Source organism: Polyodon spathula, chromosome 16 (genome assembly GCF_017654505.1).
Source record: "Polyodon spathula isolate WHYD16114869_AA chromosome 16, ASM1765450v1, whole genome shotgun sequence".
Classification (NCBI taxonomy): domain Eukaryota; kingdom Metazoa; phylum Chordata; class Actinopteri; order Acipenseriformes; family Polyodontidae; genus Polyodon; species Polyodon spathula.
The window spans coordinates 9,565,419-9,587,918 of record NC_054549.1 but is presented as its reverse complement, the minus strand read 5'-3'; the positions used below and the strand labels follow the sequence as shown (position 1 = coordinate 9,587,918).

Below are 22,500 nucleotides of genomic sequence, written 5' to 3'. Positions count from 1 at the left end.
GCTGGAGAGTGTGGAGTCGGGAGACACAGGGATGAGGGCTCCGGGCTGTGCTGCCTCAGCTGCTCTGCTGGTGAGGGGGAGTGGGTACAGGGGGAGGAGGGCTGGAGAGTGTGGAGTCGGGAGACACAGGGATGAGGGCTCCGGGCTGTGCTGCCTCAGCTGCCCTGCTGGTGAGGGGGAGTGGGTACAGGGGGAGGAGGGCTGGAGAGTGTGGAGTCGGGAGACACAGGGATGAGGGCTCCGGGCTGTGCTGCCTCAGCTGCCCTGCTGGTGAGGGGGAGTGGGTACAGGGGGAGGAGGGCTGGAGAGTGTGGAGTCGGGAGACACAGGGATGAGGGCTCCGGGCTGTGCTGCCTCAGCTGCCCTGCTGGTGAGGGGGAGTGGGTACAGGGGGAGGAGGGCTGGAGAGTGTGGAGTCGGGAGACACAGGGATGAGGGCTCCGGGCTGTGCCGAGACCATACTAAAACCCCCCCTCCCGAGGCCCGACACGGCCACCATGCCCCCCCTCCCATGACCCCCCCCACTCTCCCAAGACTCCCCCCGGGGAGGTGTGGGGACCCCACTCTTTCTTTTCTAAGTCAGTCTTCGTATGGAAGAGAATATTTTTCTGTTCTGTTCTGAGATTTGTATTTGTGGCTGTTATTGATCAGGGGTGTGTATTATTGATCAGGGAGGTTGTTGATCAGGGGTGTGTATTATTGATCAGGGAGGTTGTTGATCGGGGGTGTGTGTTATTGATCAGGGAGGTTGTTGATCGGGGGTGTGTGTTATTGATCAGGGAGGTTGTTGATCGGGGGTGTGTGTTATTGATCAGGGAGGTTGTTGATCGGGGGTGTGTGTTATTGATCAGGGAGGTTGTTGATCGGGGGTGTGTGTTATTGATCAGGGAGGTTGTTGATCGGGGGTGTGTGTTATTGATCAGGGAGGTTGTTGATCGGGGGTGTGTGTTATTGATCAGGGAGGTTGTTGATCGGGGGTGTGTGTTATTGATCAGGGAGGTTGTTGATCGGGGGTGTGTGTTATTGATCAGGGAGGTTGTTGATCGGGGGTGTGTGTTATTGATCAGGGAGGTTGTTGATCGGGGGTGTGTGTTATTGATCAGGGAGGTTGTTGATCGGGGGTGTGTGTTATTGATCAGGGAGGTTGTTGATCGGGGGTGTGTGTTATTGATCAGGGAGGTTGTTGATCAGGGGTGTGTGTTATTGATCAGGGGGGAGTGTTATTGATCTGCTATTGATATTGCTGTCTCTGCTCCAGGTTTCTACAGACATGCTCCGTGCACAGACCCAGCTGAGAGGCATCACTGCCAGCAGTGCCAGCCGGGCACCTTCCTGGAGCACAGCAACTACATGCGGGGCTGTGAGAAGTGTGACTCCTGCGATAAGAGCTGTGAGCAGGGAGGGGGGGTGAGGATGGAGGGAAGGGGGGTGTGAGCAGTGATGGGGGTGAGGGCCCCACTCCTCCCCTCCCTCCCCCCCCACACCCACACACTCGTTCCCTTCCCCCCCACACTCGTCCCTTCCCCCCACACTCGTCCCTCCTACCCCCCACTCCTCCCTCCCTTCCCCCACACTCGTCCACTCCCCCCCCACCACTCCTCCCTCCCTTCCCCCCACACTCGTCCCTCCTCCCCCCCCCACTCGTCCCTCCCCCCCCACTCGTCCCTCCCCTGACCCACACAGAGGGGACTGGGAGGGAGGAGGGGGCTCTAGGGAGTGAGGGACTGGGAGGGAGGGAGACATGTTCTCCATCGTGGGGAATCATTTTGGGGTTCAAACTCTGGGCTCCTGATCATTTCAATGTTAATAAAAATAAACTTCATTGAAGGGGTTCTGAACCCCAGGCCAGGGTGCAGCAGGGGGAGTTGGGACCCTGCTCTGGGCTGCTCACTCACAAGTTGCTTTGTCTTCAGTGTTGCAGGTGGTGGTGAGGGCATGCACCTCCTCCAGCAGGACGCAGTGTGGCTGCCCAGGAGGATACTACCAGTCAAGAGACAGCCTCTGCAGACCCTGCACACCGTGCCAGCACAGACCACAACCTCGACCCTCCCTCCTCACGTCCAACTAGATCTCCACCTCTTCCCCTCTCTCCCTCTCCCCGAGATCGCCCAACCTTCGACCCCTCCTCTCCCTCCGTCCGAACGAGATCGCCACCCTCGACCCTACTCTGGTTTAGTTGTCGTTGACATCCACGTGACTCCTCCCTCGACCCCTCCCTCCCTTGCGGGAGGGAGGGAGGGAAGCAGTGTGGTTCTAGTGGAGCTGAGGAGGGACTGGGAGGGAGGGAGGCAGTGGCTCTAGCTGAGAGAGAGGGAGCTGAGGAGGGACTGGGAGGGAAGCAGTGTGGCTCTAGCTGGGAGGGGGGCTGAGGAGGGACTGGGAGGGAAGCAGTGTGGCTCTAGCTGGAGCTGGCTGAGGGAGGCAGTGTGGCTCTAGGGAGCTGAGGAGGGTGCTCGAGCGCAGGAAAAGACAGTTTCTCTAGCGGACTGAGGACGACTGGATTAGGTAGGAAGTGTGGCTCGTAGCGGACTGAGTCCTCCGGTGAGAGGAGGGGAGATCACCCTCACCTAACCTCGACCAGTCGACCCTGTCCTCCCGCCCCCGAGATCGCGCCACCTCGACCCTACCTCCCTCGTTTCCGTCCCACGAGATCGCGCCAACCTCGTGACCCTTCCCTCCTGGCCGTCCCCACGAGATGCGAGGGAGGCCCTCGACCCTCCCTCCCTCCCTCCCACGGGATCGCCACTCCTCCCTGGAGGCCGTTGCTGATCGCCAAGGAGGAGGGGAGCTGGGAGGGAGGGAGGAGGGAGGGAGGGAGGGAGGCAGTGTGGCAGGGTAGCGGAGCGGAGGAGGGACTGGGAGGGAGGGAGGCAGTGTGCTCTAGCGGAGCTGTGCTCTAGCGGTTGGAGCTGGGAGGGAGGGAGGCAGGGTGCTCTAGCGGTTGGAGCTGAGGAGGACTGGGAGGGAGGGAGGCAGGGTAATTCTAGCTGGAGCAGGGTGAGGTTGGAGCTGGGAGAGAGGGAGGCAGGGTGCTCTAGCGGTTGGAGCTGGGAGGGAGGGAGGCAGGGTGCTCTAGCGGTTGGAGCTGGGAGGGAGGGAGGCAGGGTGCTCTAGCGGTTGGAGCTGGGAGGGAGGGAGGCAGTGTGCTGTAGCGGTTGGAGCTGGGAGGGAGGGAGGCAGGGTGCTGTAGCGGTTGGAGCTGGGAGAGAGGGAGGCAGTGTGCTCTAGCGGTTGGAGCTGGGAGAGAGGGAGGCAGTGTGCTCTAGCGGTTGGAGCTGGGAGGGAGGGAGGCAGGGTGCTCTAGCGGTTGGAGCTGGGAGGGAGGGAGGCAGGGTGCTCTAGCGGTTGGAGCTGGGAGCTGGGAGGGAGGCAGGGTGCTCTAGCGGTTGGAGCTGGGAGGGAGGGAGGCAGGGTGCTCTAGCGGTTGGAGCTGGGAGGGAGGGAGGCAGGGTGCTCTAGCGGTTGGAGCTGGGAGGGAGGGAGGCAGGGTGCTCTAGCGGTTGGAGCTGGGAGGGAGGGAGGCAGGGTGCTCTAGCGGTTGGAGCTGGGAGGGAGGGAGGCAGGGTGCTCTAGCGGTTGGAGCTGGGAGGGAGGGAGGCAGGGTGCTCTAGCGGTTGGAGCTGGGAGGGAGGGAGGCAGGGTGCTCTAGCGGTTGGAGCTGGGAGGGAGGGAGGCAGTGTGCTCTAGCGGTTGGAGCTGGGAGAGAGGGAGGCAGTGTGCTCTAGCGGTTGGAGCTGGGAGGGAGGGAGGCAGGGTGCTCTAGCGGTTGGAGCTGGGAGGGAGGCAGGGTTGTAAGTTTGCTGTTTTTTGTGTCTGCTGTAGGTTCTCGTGTTGATGACACGGTGTGTGGAGACTGTCTCTCTGGGTACCGTGAAGATGAACAGAAGGTTTGTCTGCCGAGGTATGGGAACTGACTGAGATCACTTAGCATTGACTGGCAGTGGGGAATCAACTCAGCGTTGCACCTGCTTCAGTGCACAGTGCAATACTGATATGCTTCCCCCCATGTATCGAGCCTGTGCTAACTGCGCCTGCTTCTCTTCTTATTTACAGACAGCCTGGGGGTCCCCCCAATGAAACACAACAAAGAGCCGTGACAGGTAAGATACCGAGTGTGAGTGCAGCTCCATACTGACCCCACCCCCCTCGAGTGTGAGTGCAGCTCCATACTGACCCCACCCCCCTCGAGTGTGAGTGCAGCTCCATACTGACCCCACCCCCCTCGACTGTGAGTGCAGCTCCATACTGACCCCACCCCCCTCGAGTGTGAGTGCAGCTCCATACTGACCCCACCCCCCTCGAGTGTGAGTGCAGCTCCATACTGACCCCAGTCGAGGTCTCAACGTCAACGCTCGACGTATCGACTATGCTGGTGAGGGGGGGGGTGGGTCTCACACTCACGTCGAACGTAAGTATGACTGTCGTTCATGGGGGGTGGGCACACTCAACACAGGCCAAACACAACACAAACAGTGAGTGTGAGGGGGCTGTGGCTCGTTTGTTTCGGGTCGGGCTCGGTGTGTTTGCGGTACAGGGCTGTGGCTCGTTTGTTTCGGGTCGGGCCCGGTGTGTTTGCGGTACGGGGCTGTGGCTCGCTTGTTTCGGGTGGGGCTCGGTGTGTTTGCGGTACGGGGCTGTGGCTCGTTTGTTTCGGGTCGGGCTCGGTGTGTTTGCGGTACGGGGCTGTGGCTCGTTTGTTTCGGGTCGGGCTCGGTGTGTTTGCGGTACGGGGCTGTGGCTCGTTTGTTTCGGGTGGGGCTCGGTGTGTTTGCGGTACGGGGCTGTGGCTCGTTTGTTTCGGGTGGGGCTCGGTGTGTTTGCGGTACGGGGCTGTGGCTCGTTTGTTTCGGGTGGGGCTCGGTGTGTTTGCGGTACGGGGCTGTGGCTCGTTTGTTTCGGGTGGGGCTCGGTGTGTTTGCGGTACGGGGCTGTGGCTCGTTTGTTTCGGGTGGGGCTCGGTGTGTTTGCGGTACGGGGCTGTGGCTCGTTTGTTTCGGGTGGGGCTCGGTGTGTTTGCGGTACGGGGCTGTGGCTCGTTTGTTTCGGGTCGGGCTCGGTGTGTTTGCGGTACAGGGCTGTGGCTCGTTTGTTTCGGGTCGGGCTCGGTGTGTTTGCGGTACGGGGCTGTGGCTCGTTTGTTTCGGGTGGGGCTCGGTGTGTTTGCGGTACGGGGCTGTGGCTCGTTTGTTTCGGGTGGGGCTCGGTGTGTTTGCGGTACGGGGCTGTGGCTCGTTTGTTTCGGGTCGGGCTCGGTGTGTTTGCGGTACGGGGCTGTGGCTCGTTTGTTTCGGGTGGGGCTCGGTGTGTTTGCGGTACGGGGCTGTGGCTCGTTTGTTTCGGGTGGGGCTCGGTGTGTTTGCGGTACGGGGCTGTGGCTCGTTTGTTTCGGGTCGGGCCCGGTGTGTTTGCGGTACGGGGCTGTGGCTCGTTTGTTTCGGGTCGGGCTCGGTGTGTTTGCGGTACGGGGCTGTGGCTCGTTTGTTTCGGGTGGGGCTCGGTGTGTTTGCGGTACGGGGCTGTGGCTCGTTTGTTTCGGGTCGGGCTCGGTGTGTTTGCGGTACGGGGCTGTGGCTCGTTTGTTTCGGGTCGGGCTCGGTGTGTTTGCGGTACGGGGCTGTGGCTCGTTTGTTTCGGGTGGGGCTCGGTGTGTTTGCGGTACGGGGCTGTGGCTCGTTTGTTTCGGGTGGGGCTCGGTGTGTTTGCGGTACGGGGCTGTGGCTCGTTTGTTTCGGGTGGGGCTCGGTGTGTTTGCGGTACGGGGCTGTGGCTCGTTTGTTTCGGGTCGGGCTCGGTGTGTTTGCGGTACGGGGCTGTGGCTCGTTTGTTTCGGGTGGGGCTCGGTGTGTTTGCGGTACGGGGCTGTGGCTCGTTTGTTTCGGGTCGGGCTCGGTGTGTTTGCGGTACGGGGCTGTGGCTCGTTTGTTTCGGGTCGGGCTCGGTGTGTTTGCGGTACGGGGCTGTGGCTCGTTTGTTTCGGGTCGGGCTCGGTGTGTTTGCGGTACGGGGCTGTGGCTCGTTTGTTTCGGGTCGGGCTCGGTGTGTTTGCGGTACGGGGCTGTGGCTCGTTTGTTTCGGGTCGGGCTCGGTGTGTTTGCGGTACGGGGCTGTGGCTCGTTTGTTTCGGGTGGGGCTCGGTGTGTTTGCGGTACGGGGCTGTGGCTCGTTTGTTTCGGGTGGGGCTCGGTGTGTTTGCGGTACGGGGCTGTGGCTCGTTTGTTTCGGGTCGGGCTCGGTGTGTTTGCGGTACGGGGCTGTGGCTCGTTTGTTTCGGGTGGGGCTCGGTGTGTTTGCGGTACGGGGCTGTGGCTCGTTTGTTTCGGGTGGGGCTCGGTGTGTTTGCGGTACGGGGCTGTGGCTCGTTTGTTTCGGGTCGGGCTCGGTGTGTTTGCGGTACGGGGCTGTGGCTCGTTTGTTTCGGGTCGGGCTCGGTGTGTTTGCGGTACGGGGCTGTGGCTCGTTTGTTTCGGGTCGGGCTCGGTGTGTTTGCGGTACGGGGCTGTGGCTCGTTTGTTTCGGGTCGGGCTCGGTGTGTTTGCGGTACGGGGCTGTGGCTCGTTTGTTTCGGGTGGGGCTCGGTGTGTTTGCGGTACGGGGCTGTGGCTCGTTTGTTTCGGGTCGGGCTCGGTGTGTTTGCGGGACGGGGCTGTGGCTCGTTTGTTTCGGGTCGGGCTCGGTGTGTTTGCGGGACGGGGCTGTGGCTCGTTTGTTTCGGGTGGGGCTCGGTGTGTTTGCGGTACGGGGCTGTGGCTCGTTTGTTTCGGGTGGGGCTCGGTGTGTTTGCGGTACGGGGCTGTGGCTCGTTTGTTTCGGGTGGGGCTCGGTGTGTTTGCGGTACGGGGCTGTGGCTCGTTTGTTTCGGGTGGGGCTCGGTGTGTTTGCGGTACGGGGCTGTGGCTCGTTTGTTTCGGGTGGGGCTCGGTGTGTTTGCGGTACGGGGCTGTGGCTCGTTTGTTTCGGGTCGGGCTCGGTGTGTTTGCGGTACGGGGCTGTGGCTCGTTTGTTTCGGGTGGGGCTCGGTGTGTTTGCGGTACGGGGCTGTGGCTCGTTTGTTTCGGGTCGGGCTCGGTGTGTTTGCGGTACGGGGCTGTGGCTCGTTTGTTTCGGGTCGGGCTCGGTGTGTTTGCGGTACGGGGCTGTGGCTCGTTTGTTTCGGGTGGGGCTCGGTGTGTTTGCGGTACGGGGCTGTGGCTCGTTTGTTTCGGGTCGGGCCCGGTGTGTTTGCGGTACGGGGCTGTGGCTCGTTTGTTTCGGGTGGGGCTCGGTGTGTTTGCGGTACGGGGCTGTGGCTCGTTTGTTTCGGGTGGGGCTCGGTGTGTTTGCGGTACGGGGCTGTGGCTCGTTTGTTTCGGGTGGGGCTCGGTGTGTTTGCGGTACGGGGCTGTGGCTCGCTTGTTTCGGGTGGGGCTCGGTGTGTTTGCGGTACGGGGCTGTGGCTCGTTTGTTTCGGGTCGGGCTCGGTGTGTTTGCGGTACGGGGCTGTGGCTCGTTTGTTTCGGGTCGGGCTCGGTGTGTTTGCGGTACAGGGCTGTGGCTCGTTTGTTTCGGGTCGGGCTCGGTGTGTTTGCGGTACGGGGCTGTGGCTCGTTTGTTTCGGGTCGGGCTCGGTGTGTTTGCGGTACGGGGCTGTGGCTCGTTTGTTTCGGGTGGGGCTCGGTGTGTTTGCGGTACGGGGCTGTGGCTCGTTTGTTTCGGGTGGGGCTCGGTGTGTTTGCGGTACGGGGCTGTGGCTCGTTTGTTTCGGGTCGGGCTCGGTGTGTTTGCGGTACGGGGCTGTGGCTCGTTTGTTTCGGGTCGGGCTCGGTGTGTTTGCGGTACGGGGCTGTGGCTCGTTTGTTTCGGGTCGGGCTCGGTGTGTTTGCGGGACGGGGCTGTGGCTCGTTTGTTTCGGGTGGGGCTCGGTGTGTTTGCGGTACGGGGCTGTGGCTCGTTTGTTTCGGGTGGGGCTCGGTGTGTTTGCGGTACGGGGCTGTGGCTCGTTTGTTTCGGGTGGGGCTCGGTGTGTTTGCGGTACGGGGCTGTGGCTCGTTTGTTTCGGGTGGGGCTCGGTGTGTTTGCGGTACGGGGCTGTGGCTCGTTTGTTTCGGGTGGGGCTCGGTGTGTTTGCGGTACGGGGCTGTGGCTCGTTTGTTTCGGGTCGGGCTCGGTGTGTTTGCGGTACGGGGCTGTGGCTCGTTTGTTTCGGGTCGGGCTCGGTGTGTTTGCGGTACGGGGCTGTGGCTCGTTTGTTTCGGGTCGGGCTCGGTGTGTTTGCGGTACAGGGCTGTGGCTCGTTTGTTTCGGGTCGGGCTCGGTGTGTTTGCGGTACGGGGCTGTGGCTCGTTTGTTTCGGGTCGGGCTCGGTGTGTTTGCGGTACGGGGCTGTGGCTCGTTTGTTTCAGGTGGGGTCTCTCCTCTCATGTTCACAGTTGCCTGCCTCGCTCTGGTGCTGTCTCTGCTGGCCGCAGTGGGCTTCCGTTCCTTCAGACACAGGAGGAGGGAGCAGAGCGTCCTGCATACTGGTGAGATCAGAGAGACGCACACTGAGACACGCAAACACTGCAACTGAGACACTCACACACACTGACATTGAGACACACTCACACAAACACTAACACTGAGACACGCTCACACTGAGACACACTCACACAAACACTGACACTGAGACACACACTCACACTGAGACACTCACACACACTGACACTGAGACACACTCACACACACTGACACTGAGACACGCTCACACTGAGACACACTCACACAAACACTGACACTGAGTCACACACTCACACTGAGACTCACACACACACACACACTGAGACACTCACACACACTCACACTGAGACACTCACACACACTGACACTGAGACACACTCACACTGAGAAACACTGACACTGAGACACACACACACACACTGACACTGAGACACACACACACACTGAGACACTCACACACACTCACACTGAGACACACTCACACAAACACTGACACTGAGACACACTCACACTGAGAAACACTGACACTGAGACACGCTCACACTGAGACACACTCACACAAACACTGACACTGAGACACACACTCACACTGAGACACACACACACACACACACTGAGACACGCTCACACACACTGACACTGAGACACGCTCACACTGAGACACACTCACACAAACACTGACACTGAGACACGCCAGTGTGACTCTGTCTTGTGTTGTGTGACTCTGTGTGAGTTTGTGACTGGTGACTCTGTGCGAGTGTTAGTTGGGGTGACTGTGACTCGGAAGTGCGAGTGTGACTCTGTCTGTTTGTGAGTTGAGTGTGTGTGACTGTACTCTGTGACGCTGTGTGCACGCTGACACACTGAGACACTCACACAAACACTGACACTGAGACACACTCACACTGAGACAGACACTGAGACACGCTCACACTGAGACACTCACACAAACACTGACACTGAGACACACTCACACTGAGAAACACTGACACTGAGACACACTGACACTGAGACACTCACACACACTGACACTGAGACACGCTCACACTGAGACACACTCACACAAACACTGACACTGAGACACACTCACACTGAGACACTCACACAAACACTGACACTGAGACCACACATGTTTGTGACTGTTACTCCTGTGTATGGAGTGTGACTCTGTCTGTGTGTGTGTACTGTGACGCTGTGTGAGTGTGGTTACTGTGACTCTGTGTACTCTTTTGACTGGTGCTCGTGTGTGTGTGACTGTGACTCTGTTGTGTGTGTTGTGACCTGTGACTCCTGTGTATGAGTGTGACGTAGACAGTCTGCTTGTTACGGTCGACTCTTGTGAGAGTGGGTGTTGGTGACTCCTGGCTAGTACTCGTGTTAGTGTGACTTGTGACGGGACTCTGTGCGAGTGTACTCTGTGTATGTGTTTGTGACTGTGCCTCTGGTGCGAGTGTGACTCTGTGAGTGTAAACACTGACACTGAGACACACTCACACTGAGACACAAACACACACACACACTCTGACTCTGTGTGGACCGTGACTCTTGAGTGTGTGTGACTGTGACTCTGACCTCTGTGCGAGTGTGTGACTGTGACTCTGTGCAGGGTGAGCTCTGCCAGTTTGCTGTGTGTGTCACACTGCGACACAATCTGAGACACACATTTGTGTTGACACTGAGACACTGGCACACTGGGTACTGTGTGTGTGACACGTCTCTCTCTGAGACACTCTCACACTAAACACCCTGCACTCCCTCTCTCACACACTGTACAAGACACACACACACATGCGAGTAGTGACTCGTTTAGTGTGGTACTGTGACTCTGTGAGTGTGTGTGACCTGTGACTCGAGACACTCACACACACTGACACTGAGACACACTCACACAAACACTGACACTGAGACACACACACTGAGACAGACGCACACACACACTGAGACACTCTCTCACAGCACCACTGTCTCTGTTATAAGCTGTACTTGTTCAAGCCCTCGCTGTGTGTGTTTGTCTCCTCAGGAGATCCAGCCGAACACAAGCCAGCCAGCCCCTCCGTAAGTCACCCCCCCTGCCTGAGTCTCTCTGTTGATCTGAACCCTGCTCTCTTGATCTGAACCCTGCTCTGTTCTCAGGGCTCTGAGTGTCTGGTGGTTATCAGCAATGGCCCTGCTGAGAGTGAGGGCTGTGTGAATGCCGTTCCCCCCTGTGCTGGCGACAGGAGCGACTGCAGAACCCCCCCACGCACCCTTCACCCCCCCCCCACTGCAGGTAAGACGCAGGAACCCCCACCTGTGTGTGTGTGTGTGTCTCTCTATTCTGAGATTGGATTTTGGGTGACGTGAGGGAGCGAAACAACTGACATGTCCCTGCTGGAGAGGACAGATTGGACAGCAGACATGACTGCGGCAAGGGGGAGCTCTCTCTCGCTCTCTCTCTATCTCTGTCTGTACTCTCCTCTCCTCTCTGTCTGTCTGTACTGACGCCTCTCCCCTGTCTCTCTAGCGTCCCCTCTCTCTCTCTCTGTCTGTCTGTACTGACGCCTCTCCCCTGTCTCTCTAGCACCCCTCTCCTCTGTCTCGAGTCTCCAACAATCTCTCCATCCTCTCCTCTCTCAGTCACACAGACTGTCCTGACTGTGACAATAGGGGACTAGAGAGATCGTAGGGATCTCAGACTACTCGAACTGCAGCACATACCTACTGCGGAGAGGTCCCCGATTTCTCCGTCTCCCCTCAATGTCAGGTCCTGAAAGTCAGAGAGATCGGGACTGTACTGACCAAACCCCTCCTCTGACATTACTCTCTAACTGCGACAAGAGGCGCGCCAGCCTGTCTCTCTCAAACTACCTCTCTCTCTCTCTGTGTCTGTACTGACGCCTCTCCCCTGTTTCTCTCTCTCTCTCTCTCTGTCTGGATTGATGCCTCTCCCCTGTCTCTCTAGCGCCCCCTCTCTGGTGTGGCAGCATGCTGTACTGCATCATTGACGCTGTTCCCGCGCGTCGCTGGAAGGAGTTTGTGCGTATGCTGCCGCTGTCAGACGAGGAGATGGAGCGGGCAGAGCTGGAGGCGGGGCCTGTCTTCCGAGAGCAGCAGTACGCGATGCTGAAGTGCTGGACACTGAGAGAGGGAGCGGGACTGCACACTGTCTATAACACACTGCACAGCATGGACCTGCCTGACTGCACAGAGACCCTGAGAGAGAGACTGGGAGAGAGAGAGAGAGAGGGAGCGGGACTGCACACTGTCTATAACACACTGCACAGCATGGACCTGCCTGACTGCACAGAGACCCAGAGAGAGAGACAGAGAGAGGGAGCGGGACTGCACACTGTCTATAACACACTGCACAGCATGGACCTGCCTGACTGCACAGAGACCCAGAGAGAGAGACTGGAGAGAGAGAGAGACAGAGAGAGGGAGCGGGACTGCACACTGTCTATAACACACTGCACAGCATGGACCTGCCTGACTGCACAGAGACCCAGAGAGAGAGACTGGGAGAGAGAGAGACAGAGAGAGGGAGCGGGACTGCACACTGTCTATAACACACTGCACAGCATGGACCTGCCTGACTGCACAGAGACCCAGAGAGAGAGACAGAGAGAGGGAGCGGGACTGCACACTGTCTATAACACACTGCACAGCATGGACCTGCCTGACTGCACAGAGACCCTGAGAGAGAGAGAGAGACAGAGAGAGGGAGCGGGACTGCACACTGTCTATAACACACTGCACAGCATGGACCTGCCTGACTGCACAGAGACTGGGAGAGAGAGAGACAGAGAGAGGGAGCGGGACTGCACACTGTCTATAACACACTGCACAGCATGGACCTGCCTGACTGCACAGAGACCCTGAGAGAGAGACTGGGAGAGAGAGAGACAGAGAGAGGGAGCGGGACTGCACACTGTCTATAACACACTGCACAGCATGGACCTGCCTGACTGCACAGAGACCCTGAGAGAGACAGAGAGAGGGAGCGGGACTGCACACTGTCTATAACACACTGCACAGCATGGACCTGCCTGACTGCACAGAGACCCAGAGAGAGAGACAGAGAGAGGGAGCGGGACTGCACACTGTCTATAACACACTGCACAGCATGGACCTGCCTGACTGCACAGAGACCCAGTGAGAGAGACAGAGAGAGGGAGCGGGACTGCCAGTGTGTGATGGCTCCCTCGTGTTTAAACGCTGTGCCCAGGGGCTGCTCTCTGAAGGAGTCTCAGTGTGTGATGACTTGGTGTGTGATGGGGGAATGTGTATAATAGACTGTATTACAGGGGGAATGTGTATAATAGGCTGTATTACAGGGGGAATGTGTATAATAGACTGTATTACAGGGGGAATGTGTATAATAGGCTGTATTACAGGAGGGAATGTGTATAATAGACTGTATTACAGGAGGGAATGTGTATAATAGACTGTATTACAGGAGGGAATGTGTATAATAGACTGTATTACAGGGGGAATGTGTATAATAGACTGTATTACAGGGGGAATGTGTATAATAGGCTGTATTACAGAGGGGAATGTATCTGGTTTTATAAAAAATATTGAATTTCCTTGTGTTTTTACTGTAAGTGTTTGAGTGAAAGCAGAGTGTTGTGTAATATTGAACTCTAGATTAGAGAAGTTGATTTCTCTTCTTTGTTAGAATCTTAAACAACACTATTTTAGTCGATAGTCTTTCTGAGCAGCATCTACTCAATCTGTCCTCTTCTCTGTATTTGTTGCCCCCGCTCCAAGCTGTCCTGCCCTGTCCTGACTGCGTGCCCAGCCTCCACAGTTTGGCATGGGGCACCTGTAGGACTTGAGGCTTCAGTTTACTGTGCTGATTCGATACTCCTGAGCGCCACTCTCGGTCCCTCAGCTACTGCACTATGATGGCAGTGTGGAGATCATGGTGTACACTCTGTCAGAGTAAGAGTGATGCTACTGTACGCTAATCAGAGATGAAAAAAACAATACACTGCCTTACTGCCCACACACATGAAGGAAGGAAGGACGGACTCAATCAATCTTACACACAGACCCAATGCACATTAATTTGGTACAAATACAGAAAGCACCTCAACAGAACAGCAATTATAAGTAATCGAAACACACACAGAGCCTTAACAAGCAGTATCACCACAGACTCAGCTGTACAACGTTTCAAGCAGATTAAAAAAAATTTATTTACATGTTTACAAACAAATTAAGGGAAAGGAAACTCTTTGTCTTCTATTGAATCCTCTCCTCTTCCCTTCTTCCTGAGCTTGTGACATCCTCCACTGTCCTGTCAGAGCAGCAAGCACGTTCCCACTGCAACACCAGTGACGAGCAGACAGTCCCTGTGTGCGTGCGCCAGCACTGAATCCCAGATTACTGAACCAGCTCAAGCACATCACTATAAAAACAACAGCAACATTAACAGTAAGGCAAGCGCTCAGAGAGCCACAGAGTCTGCTCTGTTTAGAACAGGCTGGACTGCAATGGTAGTTTGTGTGCTTTGTCTGCCCCTGCTGGCTTGTCTGTGTATAACAGCTCTTAGAGGGCACCGCCTCCCCCGCACTCCTGCACCCCCGTGCGGGCGTCCTTGCCCATCTCCTGCTGGGAGGGGGGCAGGCTGGTGTAGCTCTCCTCCTGTGACAGGGGTACCCCCGCCTGGGAGTCCGTGCAGCCCCTGTGCGCGGGGGTAAGTGGGGGCTGGTGGGGGCAGCTGATCACAGCCTGGATGTTGACACTGACGTGGGTGCCGTGGGAGAGCAGAGCATCTGTCAGGAAACAAGAGAGGAGACAGCATGAAGTGGAGGAGCTGCAGGAGGTACATCGACTCACACAGCTGTTACAGGGCAGCACAGGGTTACACTGCAAGCTTCATATTGAAACACAGTGTAGTTTACAGGCAGGGCAAACAATGCAACTGCAAAACAACATGAACGAGGAGGCAGCAGACAGATCACAGGGAGCGAGCTCTGCAATGGTTAATGGTTCTGGATGGCGTGTCACTGGTTTAGTGGTTAATGGTTCTGGATGGTGTGTCACTGGTTTAGTGGTTCTTGAACTGGTTTCTGGTTAATGGATCTGGACGGCATGTCACTGGTTTAGTGGTTAATGGTTCTTGATGGTGTGTCACTGGTTTACTGGTTAATGGATCTGGATGGCATGTCACTGGTTTACTGGTTAATGGTTCTGGAAGGTGTGTCACTGGTTTACTGGTTAATGGTTCTGGATGGTGTGCACTGGTTTAGTGGTTAATGGTTCTGGATGGTGTGTGACTGGGTTTACTGGTTCATTCTCCTCACCTGATCCCTCTACACTGCCTGAGCAGCACTGCCCCGGCCCACAGCTCTGATTGGCCTCTCCAGCATAGGAGGAAGAGGAAATGAGGGAGGGGTTGCTGGAGTCCTGGTCTCCCAGAAGGCACTGCTCTTCCTGTGCGGGGTGGCTGGGGGCGTGGCCAAAGGAGGATCCTTGCTGGTGCCTGTCAGGGGGGCACTCGGTAACCTAGCAACGACACGGAAACAAACCAGAATCCAGCGTGAGAGCATTTGACAGCACGGGGGCGACACAGCCAGGACTGCAGCTCACTGAGGTTCATTGTGCTCACCGTGCTGGCGTCAGCATTACAGATCCCTGGAGGCTTCACTGTGAAAATACAAGCAAACAGCAAGTCTAAATGAATGGACCAGGACACAGAGACAAGCAAACAGCAAGTCTAAATGAATGGACCAGGACACAGAGACAAGCAAACAGCAAGTCTAAATGAATGGACCAGGACACAGAGACAAGCAGAGCGGACAGCTTCCACGAGGGTCAGTCCAGCAAAACACAGCATTGAATCAATAACAAGAGCTTCCCCAGCACTCAAATCAATAACAAGAGCTTCCCCAGCACTCAAATCAATAACAAGAGCTTCCCCAGCACTCAATCAATAACAATCACAGGAATAAGTAGAGAGAGTGAGAGAGAGAGAGAGAGAGAGAGAGAGAGAGAGAGAGAGAGAGAGAGAGAGAGAGAGAGAGAGAGAGAGTTTGGACAGGACGGAGTTACCTGCTCTTCTCATCTGGACACACTTTGCAGCAAGGACCCCGACAATGAGAAGTAACACCGCTATCCCGCCTACAATACCATCTGCAAAGAGAGGGGGCGCCAGAGTCAGCACAGTAACACACACTGTGGGTAAGTCACAGGATAGGTGAACACATCGAGGAGCCATTGCAAATAAACATTAGAAATGTGATTAGAAATGACACAGCCACAGTGCAGCTCTTACTGTGCCATTAACAGCGTGCGGTTTATTCTACCGAGGCAAAGAGTGCAGCTCAGCCCCTCCTGGGTTCAGTGTCTCCTCAGAGTCTCTGAGGCCAAGCTGTCATGAAGCAGAGCTCTCGTTAGTGAGAGCATGTTAACGAGTGTTAATGAGAAGGCAGCAGCCGCTGCAACACTTACACATGAATTCCTGCTCCAAGCTTCCACCCTCGCTCCGGGCTCTCAGCTCTCCCACAGAGACTGTAGGGGAAGAGTCTCTGCCAGGGTTTGGGGAGCGAGTGTGGGGTGGCTCAGTGCTGCCCCCTCCTGGGGGGGTGATTGGGACTGGAGGCCCCTCCACTGCACCCCCACATACTGCGTCCGACGAGCTGGTCCCCTGAGACAGGACAGAGCGCCCCTGAGCTGAGCAGCTAGAGGGGTCAAGAGAGAGAACACACACACTCACCAGAGAGAAAACACACACACTCACCAGAGAGAAAACACACACACTCACCAGAGAGAAAACACACACACTCACCAGAGAGAAAACACACACACTCACCAGAGAGAAAACACACACACTCACCAGAGAGAAAACACACACACTCACCAGAGAGAAAACACACAATCACCAGAGAGAAAACACACACACTCACCAGAGAGAAAACACACACACTCACCAGAGAGAGAACACACACACTCACCAGAGAGAGAACACACACACTCACCAGAGAGAAAACACACACACTCACCAGAGAGAAAACACACACACTCACCAGAGAGAGAACACACACACTCACCAGAGAGAAAACACACACACTCACCAGAGAGAAAACACACACACTCACCAGAGAGAAAACACACACACTCACCAGAGAGAAACACACACACTCACCAGAGAGAAAACACACACACTCACCAGAGAGAGAACACACACACTCACCAGAGAGAAAACACACACACTCACCAGAGAGAACACACACACTCACCAGAGAGAGAACACACACACTCACCAGAGAGAAAACACACACACTCACCAGAGAGAGAACACACACACTCACCAGAGAGAAAACACACACACTCACCAGAGAGAACACACACAATCACCAGAGAGAGAACACACACACTCACCAGAGAGAACACACACACTCACCAGAGAGAAAACACACACACTCACCAGAGAGAAACACACACACTCACCAGAGAGAGAACACACACACTCACCACAGAGAGAAAACACACACACTCACCAGAGAGAAAACACACACACTTACCAGAGAGAAACACACACACTCACCAGAGAGAACACACACACTCACCAGAGAGAGAACACACACACTCACCAGAGAGAAACACACACACTCACCAGAGAGAAAACACACACTCACCAGAGAGAAAACACACACACTCACCAGAGAGAGAACACACACACTCACCAGAGAGAAAACACACACACTCACCAGAGAGAAAACACACACACTCACCAGAGAGAGAACACACACACTCACCAGAGAGAAACACACACACTCACCAGAGAGAAAACACACACACTCACCAGAGAGAGAACACACACACTCACCAGAGAGAACACACACACTTACCAGAGAGAAAACACACACACTCACCAGAGAGAACACACACACTCACCAGAGAGAAAACACACACACTTACCAGAGAGAGAACACACACACAGAGAGAACACACACAGACCAGAGAACACACACACCAGAGAGAAACACACACACCAGAGAGAAAACACACACTCACCAGAGAGAACACACACACTCACCAGAGAGAGAACACACACACTCACCAGAGAGAGAACACACACACTCACCAGAGAGAAAACACACACACTCACCAGAGAGAAAACACACACACTCACCAGAGAGAGAACACACACACTCACCAGAGAGAAAACACACACACTCACCAGAGAGAAAACACACACACTCACCAGAGAGAAACACACACACTCACCAGAGAGAAAACACACAATCACCAGAGAGAAAACACACACACTCACCAGAGAGAGAACACACACACTCACCAGAGAGAAAACACACACACTCACCAGAGAGAGAACACACACACTCACCAGAGAGAAAACACACACACTCACCAGAGAGAGAACACACACACTCACCAGAGAGAAAACACACACACTCACCAGAGAGAAAACACACACACTCACCAGAGAGAGCACACACACTCACCAGAGAGAGAACACACAATCACCAGAGAGAACACACACACTCACCAGAGAGAGAACACACACACTCACCAGAGAGAGAACACACACACTCACCAGAGAGAGAACACACACACTCACCAGAGAGAGCACACACACTCACCAGAGAGAAAACACACACACTCACCAGAGAGAGAACACACACACTCACCAGAGAGAGAACACACACACTCACCAGAGAGAAAACACACACACTCACCAGAGAGAGAGAACACACACACTCACCAGAGAGAGCACACACACTCACCAGAGAGAGAGAACACACACACTCACCAGAGAGAGAACACACACACTCACCAGAGAGAACAAGAAATCACATTTGAAAACCTCTCTATAAAGTGGCATTAGTTTTATGAATAACTCTAGGTTGAGACACTAATGGTTCTATTAATTCCAAGGCATTTTTAATAGCATTGCATTGCATTGTGCTCTTGGTGCATGATGAATCCTGACTCTGTGGGTTTGCTGTTTGTTCTTGTATTGCTCAGAGTGGAGCTCCTTGTATTCACTGCTCTGTTAATCGCCACTGTGTTTGGGGCAGGTTTTATTATTGTAAAGCACTGTGGGATGTTTGCATGAACGGAGCCAGAAAAATAAAAAGGTTTATTAAGATAATCAGAAAAGTCCTGGACCAGGAGAGGCCTCGACCCACAAGGGGGTCCAAACCACAGCCTCACACTCACTCTGTGTGCCGGCGGCAGGGTGCAGAGCTGGGCTGGGAGGAGAAGGACCCGGGTTCACAGGGAGAGCACACCGTGTCCTGGTCCACAGATTCTGAAACAGGAAAGCTCTGGGTTACTGGGAGGGGACTGGGAGAGCTCTGGGTGACTGGGAGGGGACTGGGAGAGCACTGGGTTACTGGGAGGGGACTGGGAGAGCACTGGGTTACTGGGAGGGGACTGGGAGAGCACTGGGAGAGGGGACTCTGGGTGACACTGGGAGCTCTGGGTGACTGGGAAGGGACTGGGAGAGCTCTGGGTGACTGGGAGGGGACTGGGAGAGCTCTGGGTCACTGGGAGGGGGCTGGGAGAGCTCTGGGTCACTGGGAGGGGGCTGTCTGTAACGATAAGAGCTCTGTTATTGTAAAGGACAGCCAGGCCGCTTCACAGTTGTGTGATTTAGTGATCTTGCAGGAAGCCCCAGGCTGGAGTTTGGCTGTACCTGGTCCGGAAGCTCCGAAGCCTGGCTCACACCAGGTGCGCGTCTGGCACATTTCACAGGAAGGGATCGAGTCTCTCCTCAGCACACAGAACATCCCCTCGACGCACTCACAGAGACGCGGGCTGAAGAGAGTGCAGGGACTGCTCTCCACCATCCCATCCTCTGAGAGGAGAGAGAGAGAGAGAGAGAGAGAGAGAGAGAGGCGGGGGGGGGGCAGAGGTTACAAACAACACACTGGATCTGCATTTCAACATTCAATAAACAAAATCTAAAACCCACTGATGAGATGGATCCTGAGTGTCACACACACACACACACACACACACACACACACACACACACTCCCTGCACGCTCCGGGGCACCTGAAGCACTGGAGGCTGTACCTACCCTCCCTGCACGCTCCGGGGCACCTGAAGCACTGGGGGCTGTAGTTCCAGATGCTGGTGTAGGTCCTCTCCCTGCATGGCTTGCACTGCGTGTCTGAGGCCATGGAGCACACCGCCCCCTGGTGTGTACCTGAGAAAAAGCACTGGGGGCTGTACCTACCCTCCCTGCAGGGTCCTTTGTGTGCAGCCCCTGAAGCACTTGGAAGGGGGGCTGTGTGTACCCTCCCTGCACGCTCTGGGCAGCCCCTGGGCACTGGGGGCTGCAGCCCCCGGGGCGGGGTGTCTACCCTCCCTGCACGCTCCGGGTGCACCTGGCTCCGGGAAGTGTCTGGGGGCTGTACCTACCCTCCCTGCACGCTCCGTGGCACACCTGAAGCACTGGGGGCTGTGTGTACCCTCCCTGCACGTGTGGTGCACCTGAAGCACTGGGGGCTGTACCTACCCTCCCTGCACGCTGTGGGTGCAGCCCCTGGCACTGGGTGGCTGTACCTACCCTCCCTGCACGCTCCAGGGCACCTGAAGCACTGGGGGCTGTACCTACCCTCCCTGCACGGGGTGGGACACCTGCAGCACTGGGGGCTGTACCTACCCTCCCTGCACGCTCTGTGGTGCACCTGAAGCACTGGGGGCTGTACCTACCCTCCCTGCACGCTGTGGGCAGCACCTGAAGCACTGGGGGCTGTACCTACCCTCCCTGCAGCTCCAGGGCACCTGAAGCACTGGGGGCTGTACCTACCCTCCCTGCACGCTCCGGGACACCTGAAGCACTGGGGGCTGTACCTACCCTCCCTGCACGCTCCGGGACACCTGAAGCACTGGGGGCTGTACCTACCCTCCCTGCACGCTCCGGGACACCTGAAGCACTGGGGGCTGTACCTACCCTCCCTGCGACGCTCCGGGTACACCTGAAGCACTGGGGGCTGTACCTACCCTCCCTGCACGCTCCGGGACACCTGAAGCACTGGGGGCTGTACCTACCCTCCCTGCACGCTCCGGGGCACCTGAAGCACTGGGGGCTGTACCTACCCTCCCTGCACGCTCTGGGACACCTGAAGCACTGGGGGCTGTACCTACCCTCCCTGCACGCTCCGGGACACCTGAAGCACTGGGGGCTGTAGTTCCAGATGCTGGTGTAGGTCCTCTCCCTGCATGGCTTGCACTGCGTGTCTGAGGTCGTGGAGCACACCTCCCCCTGGTGAGTACCTGAGAAACAACACAGTGATATAAAACAACACACCCTTGGCAGGGTGTCTGTGTGTGCAGCCCCTGGGTGGGGTGTCTGTGTGTGCAGCCCCTGGGCGGGGTGTCTGTGTGTGCAGCCCCTGGGCAGGGTGTCTGTGTGTGCAGCCCCTGGGCAGGGTGTCTGTGTGTGCAGCCCCTGGGCAGGGTGTCTGTGTGTGCAGCCCCTGGGCAGGGTGTCTGTGTGTGCAGCCCCTGGGCAGGGTGTCTGTATTAAATACAGCCCAATGTAATGCAAGCGAGCTGCGTTGTGGACACACTGACTGGCTGTCTCCCCACACTGGTTTGCACTCCCATTCCAGTAAGTGCTGAATGTTTACCAGACTGGCTCGGCTCCAGTACAGGGCAGGTCCTTCAGTGCGTCTCAAAGGGAAAGTGGGGGAGGGGTGTGGGGAGTCTCCGAGTCTCTCAGGCTGACAGGAAGTGGCTCTGATCGAGACTCAGAGTTCCCCTCGGCTCGGGCTGTGATTTCCTGTTCAGATAACGAGAAAATATGCTGACTGTGCCAGCCGGGCCCCAGAGATACACATTACTGCAGAGAATGAGCGCAGAGTTACTGTGTGAGTGTGTGTGTGTGTGTGTGTGTGTGTGTGTGTCAGTGCAGATATTAAACCCTCTCTCCCTCCCCCTCTCCCTCTCCCTGTCTCTCTCTCTCTCTCTCTCTCTCTCCTCTCTCTCCCTCTCTCTCTCTCTCTCTCTCTCTCTCTCTCTCTACCTGGGGGACAGCGGCTGCAGCAGAGTTTCAGATCCTCTCTGTAATACTCCTTCACAGAGTCCCGGCAAATCATTTCATTCTCTGGGGAATACGGCAAAGAGTAACCCTGGAAAACAGAGAGAGAGAGAGCGCTATCAAAACACTGAACAGGGCTGAAATAATAAAACAAGCTTGAACTCAGTGACAATCGAGCGTTGAGTCTACCCCCCTCCCCCCGCCCTGCTCCTCTCCTCTCCTACGTCACACAGGAAGTCTTCATCTCTCTCTTTCTCTTCACATCTCAACCTCAATTTCCTTCTTGCAGTCTCACGGTTTCAATAACCCTGCTTTTGATCCAATTATTTTTAAAAAGGGGTCATTAAATTTGCTGAGACACACACACTGAGACACACACACACACACACGCAGCAGCATTTCCAGTTCAAGGTTGCTTTGTGGTTGTAGTTTCAGGAAGTCTGGGAGTGACGGATAGAGATTCAATAACCAGCCCTGGCTTCACTCTCATCTCTTATTAAAGTTCACCCCAGTAAATCTGAAGAGACTGAAGACGCTGAGAACGAGCTCCAGAGTGAGCGAGCGTGTGTGTGCGTGTGTGCTTGTGTGAGTCGGTGTGCGTGTGTGTGAGTAGCAGGTTCTTTCCAGTCTCAGTATTGTACTGATCTCATCGCCCCACAGGAAACCGTTAATAAATACACTGCATCCGTTTACAGAGCCGAGCCGAGAGAGAACAGAGGAACAGGTTCCAAACGAGAGGAGCCCGTTCGGCCCATCTTGCTCGTTTGGTTGTTGATCCCAGAATCTCATCAAGCAGCTTCTTGAAGGATCCCAGGGTGTCAGCTTCAACAACATTACTGGGGAGTTTGGTTCCAGACCTTCACGATTCTCTGTGTGAAAAAGTGCCTCCTATTTCCTGTTCTGAATGTCCTTTTGTCTAATCTCCATTTGTGACCAGGAGAGGGAGGCTGTTTCCCGGGTTCCGGTCCAGGCTGCGACGGAGGCTGGTTCCCGGGTTCCGGTCCTGGCTGCGACGGAGGCTGGT

General features: G+C 56.1%; 2 protein-coding genes across 4 annotated transcripts in view; one reads left to right on the top strand and one right to left on the bottom strand.

Moving 5' to 3' along the window:
• The first annotated feature begins 109 nt into the window (after nt 1–109).
• On the top strand, nt 110–13,399 carry si:ch211-112c15.8 (tumor necrosis factor receptor superfamily member 25). Its single transcript, XM_041274076.1, has 10 exons — nt 110–370; nt 1,259–1,390; nt 1,914–2,058; nt 3,797–3,901; nt 4,054–4,100; nt 8,406–8,498; nt 10,493–10,527; nt 10,606–10,741; nt 11,414–11,715; nt 13,346–13,399. The coding sequence occupies exons 1-10, from the start codon at nt 232–234 to the stop codon at nt 13,397–13,399; spliced, it is 1,188 nt and encodes a 395-aa protein (XP_041130010.1). The 5' UTR covers nt 110–231.
• A 228-nt stretch (nt 13,400–13,627) lies between these two features.
• The window catches only part of tnfrsf1b (tumor necrosis factor receptor superfamily, member 1B), a 15,154-nt gene continuing 6,281 nt past the window's right edge, over nt 13,628–22,500 (bottom strand). The window contains exons 1-10 of one of the 3 annotated variants that reach the window (XM_041274639.1): nt 21,462–21,553; nt 21,067–21,218; nt 19,509–19,637; nt 19,121–19,282; nt 18,643–18,733; nt 15,910–16,139; nt 15,511–15,591; nt 15,068–15,105; nt 14,763–14,964; nt 13,628–14,231 (exon numbers count right to left, since the gene is read on the bottom strand). In XM_041274639.1, the coding sequence (XP_041130573.1) occupies nt 14,005–14,231; nt 14,763–14,964; nt 15,068–15,105; nt 15,511–15,591; nt 15,910–16,139; nt 18,643–18,733; nt 19,121–19,282; nt 19,509–19,611 (1,134 nt within the window). In that variant the 5' untranslated portion in view covers nt 19,612–19,637; nt 21,067–21,218; nt 21,462–21,553 and the 3' untranslated portion in view covers nt 13,628–14,004. Of the gene's footprint in view, nt 14,232–14,762; nt 14,965–15,067; nt 15,106–15,510; nt 15,592–15,909; nt 16,140–18,642; nt 18,734–19,120; nt 19,283–19,508; nt 19,638–20,581; nt 20,711–21,066; nt 21,219–21,461; nt 21,568–22,500 lie in introns of those variants that run through there. The other 2 variants (XM_041274638.1, XM_041274637.1) reach the window with 2 other exon arrangements.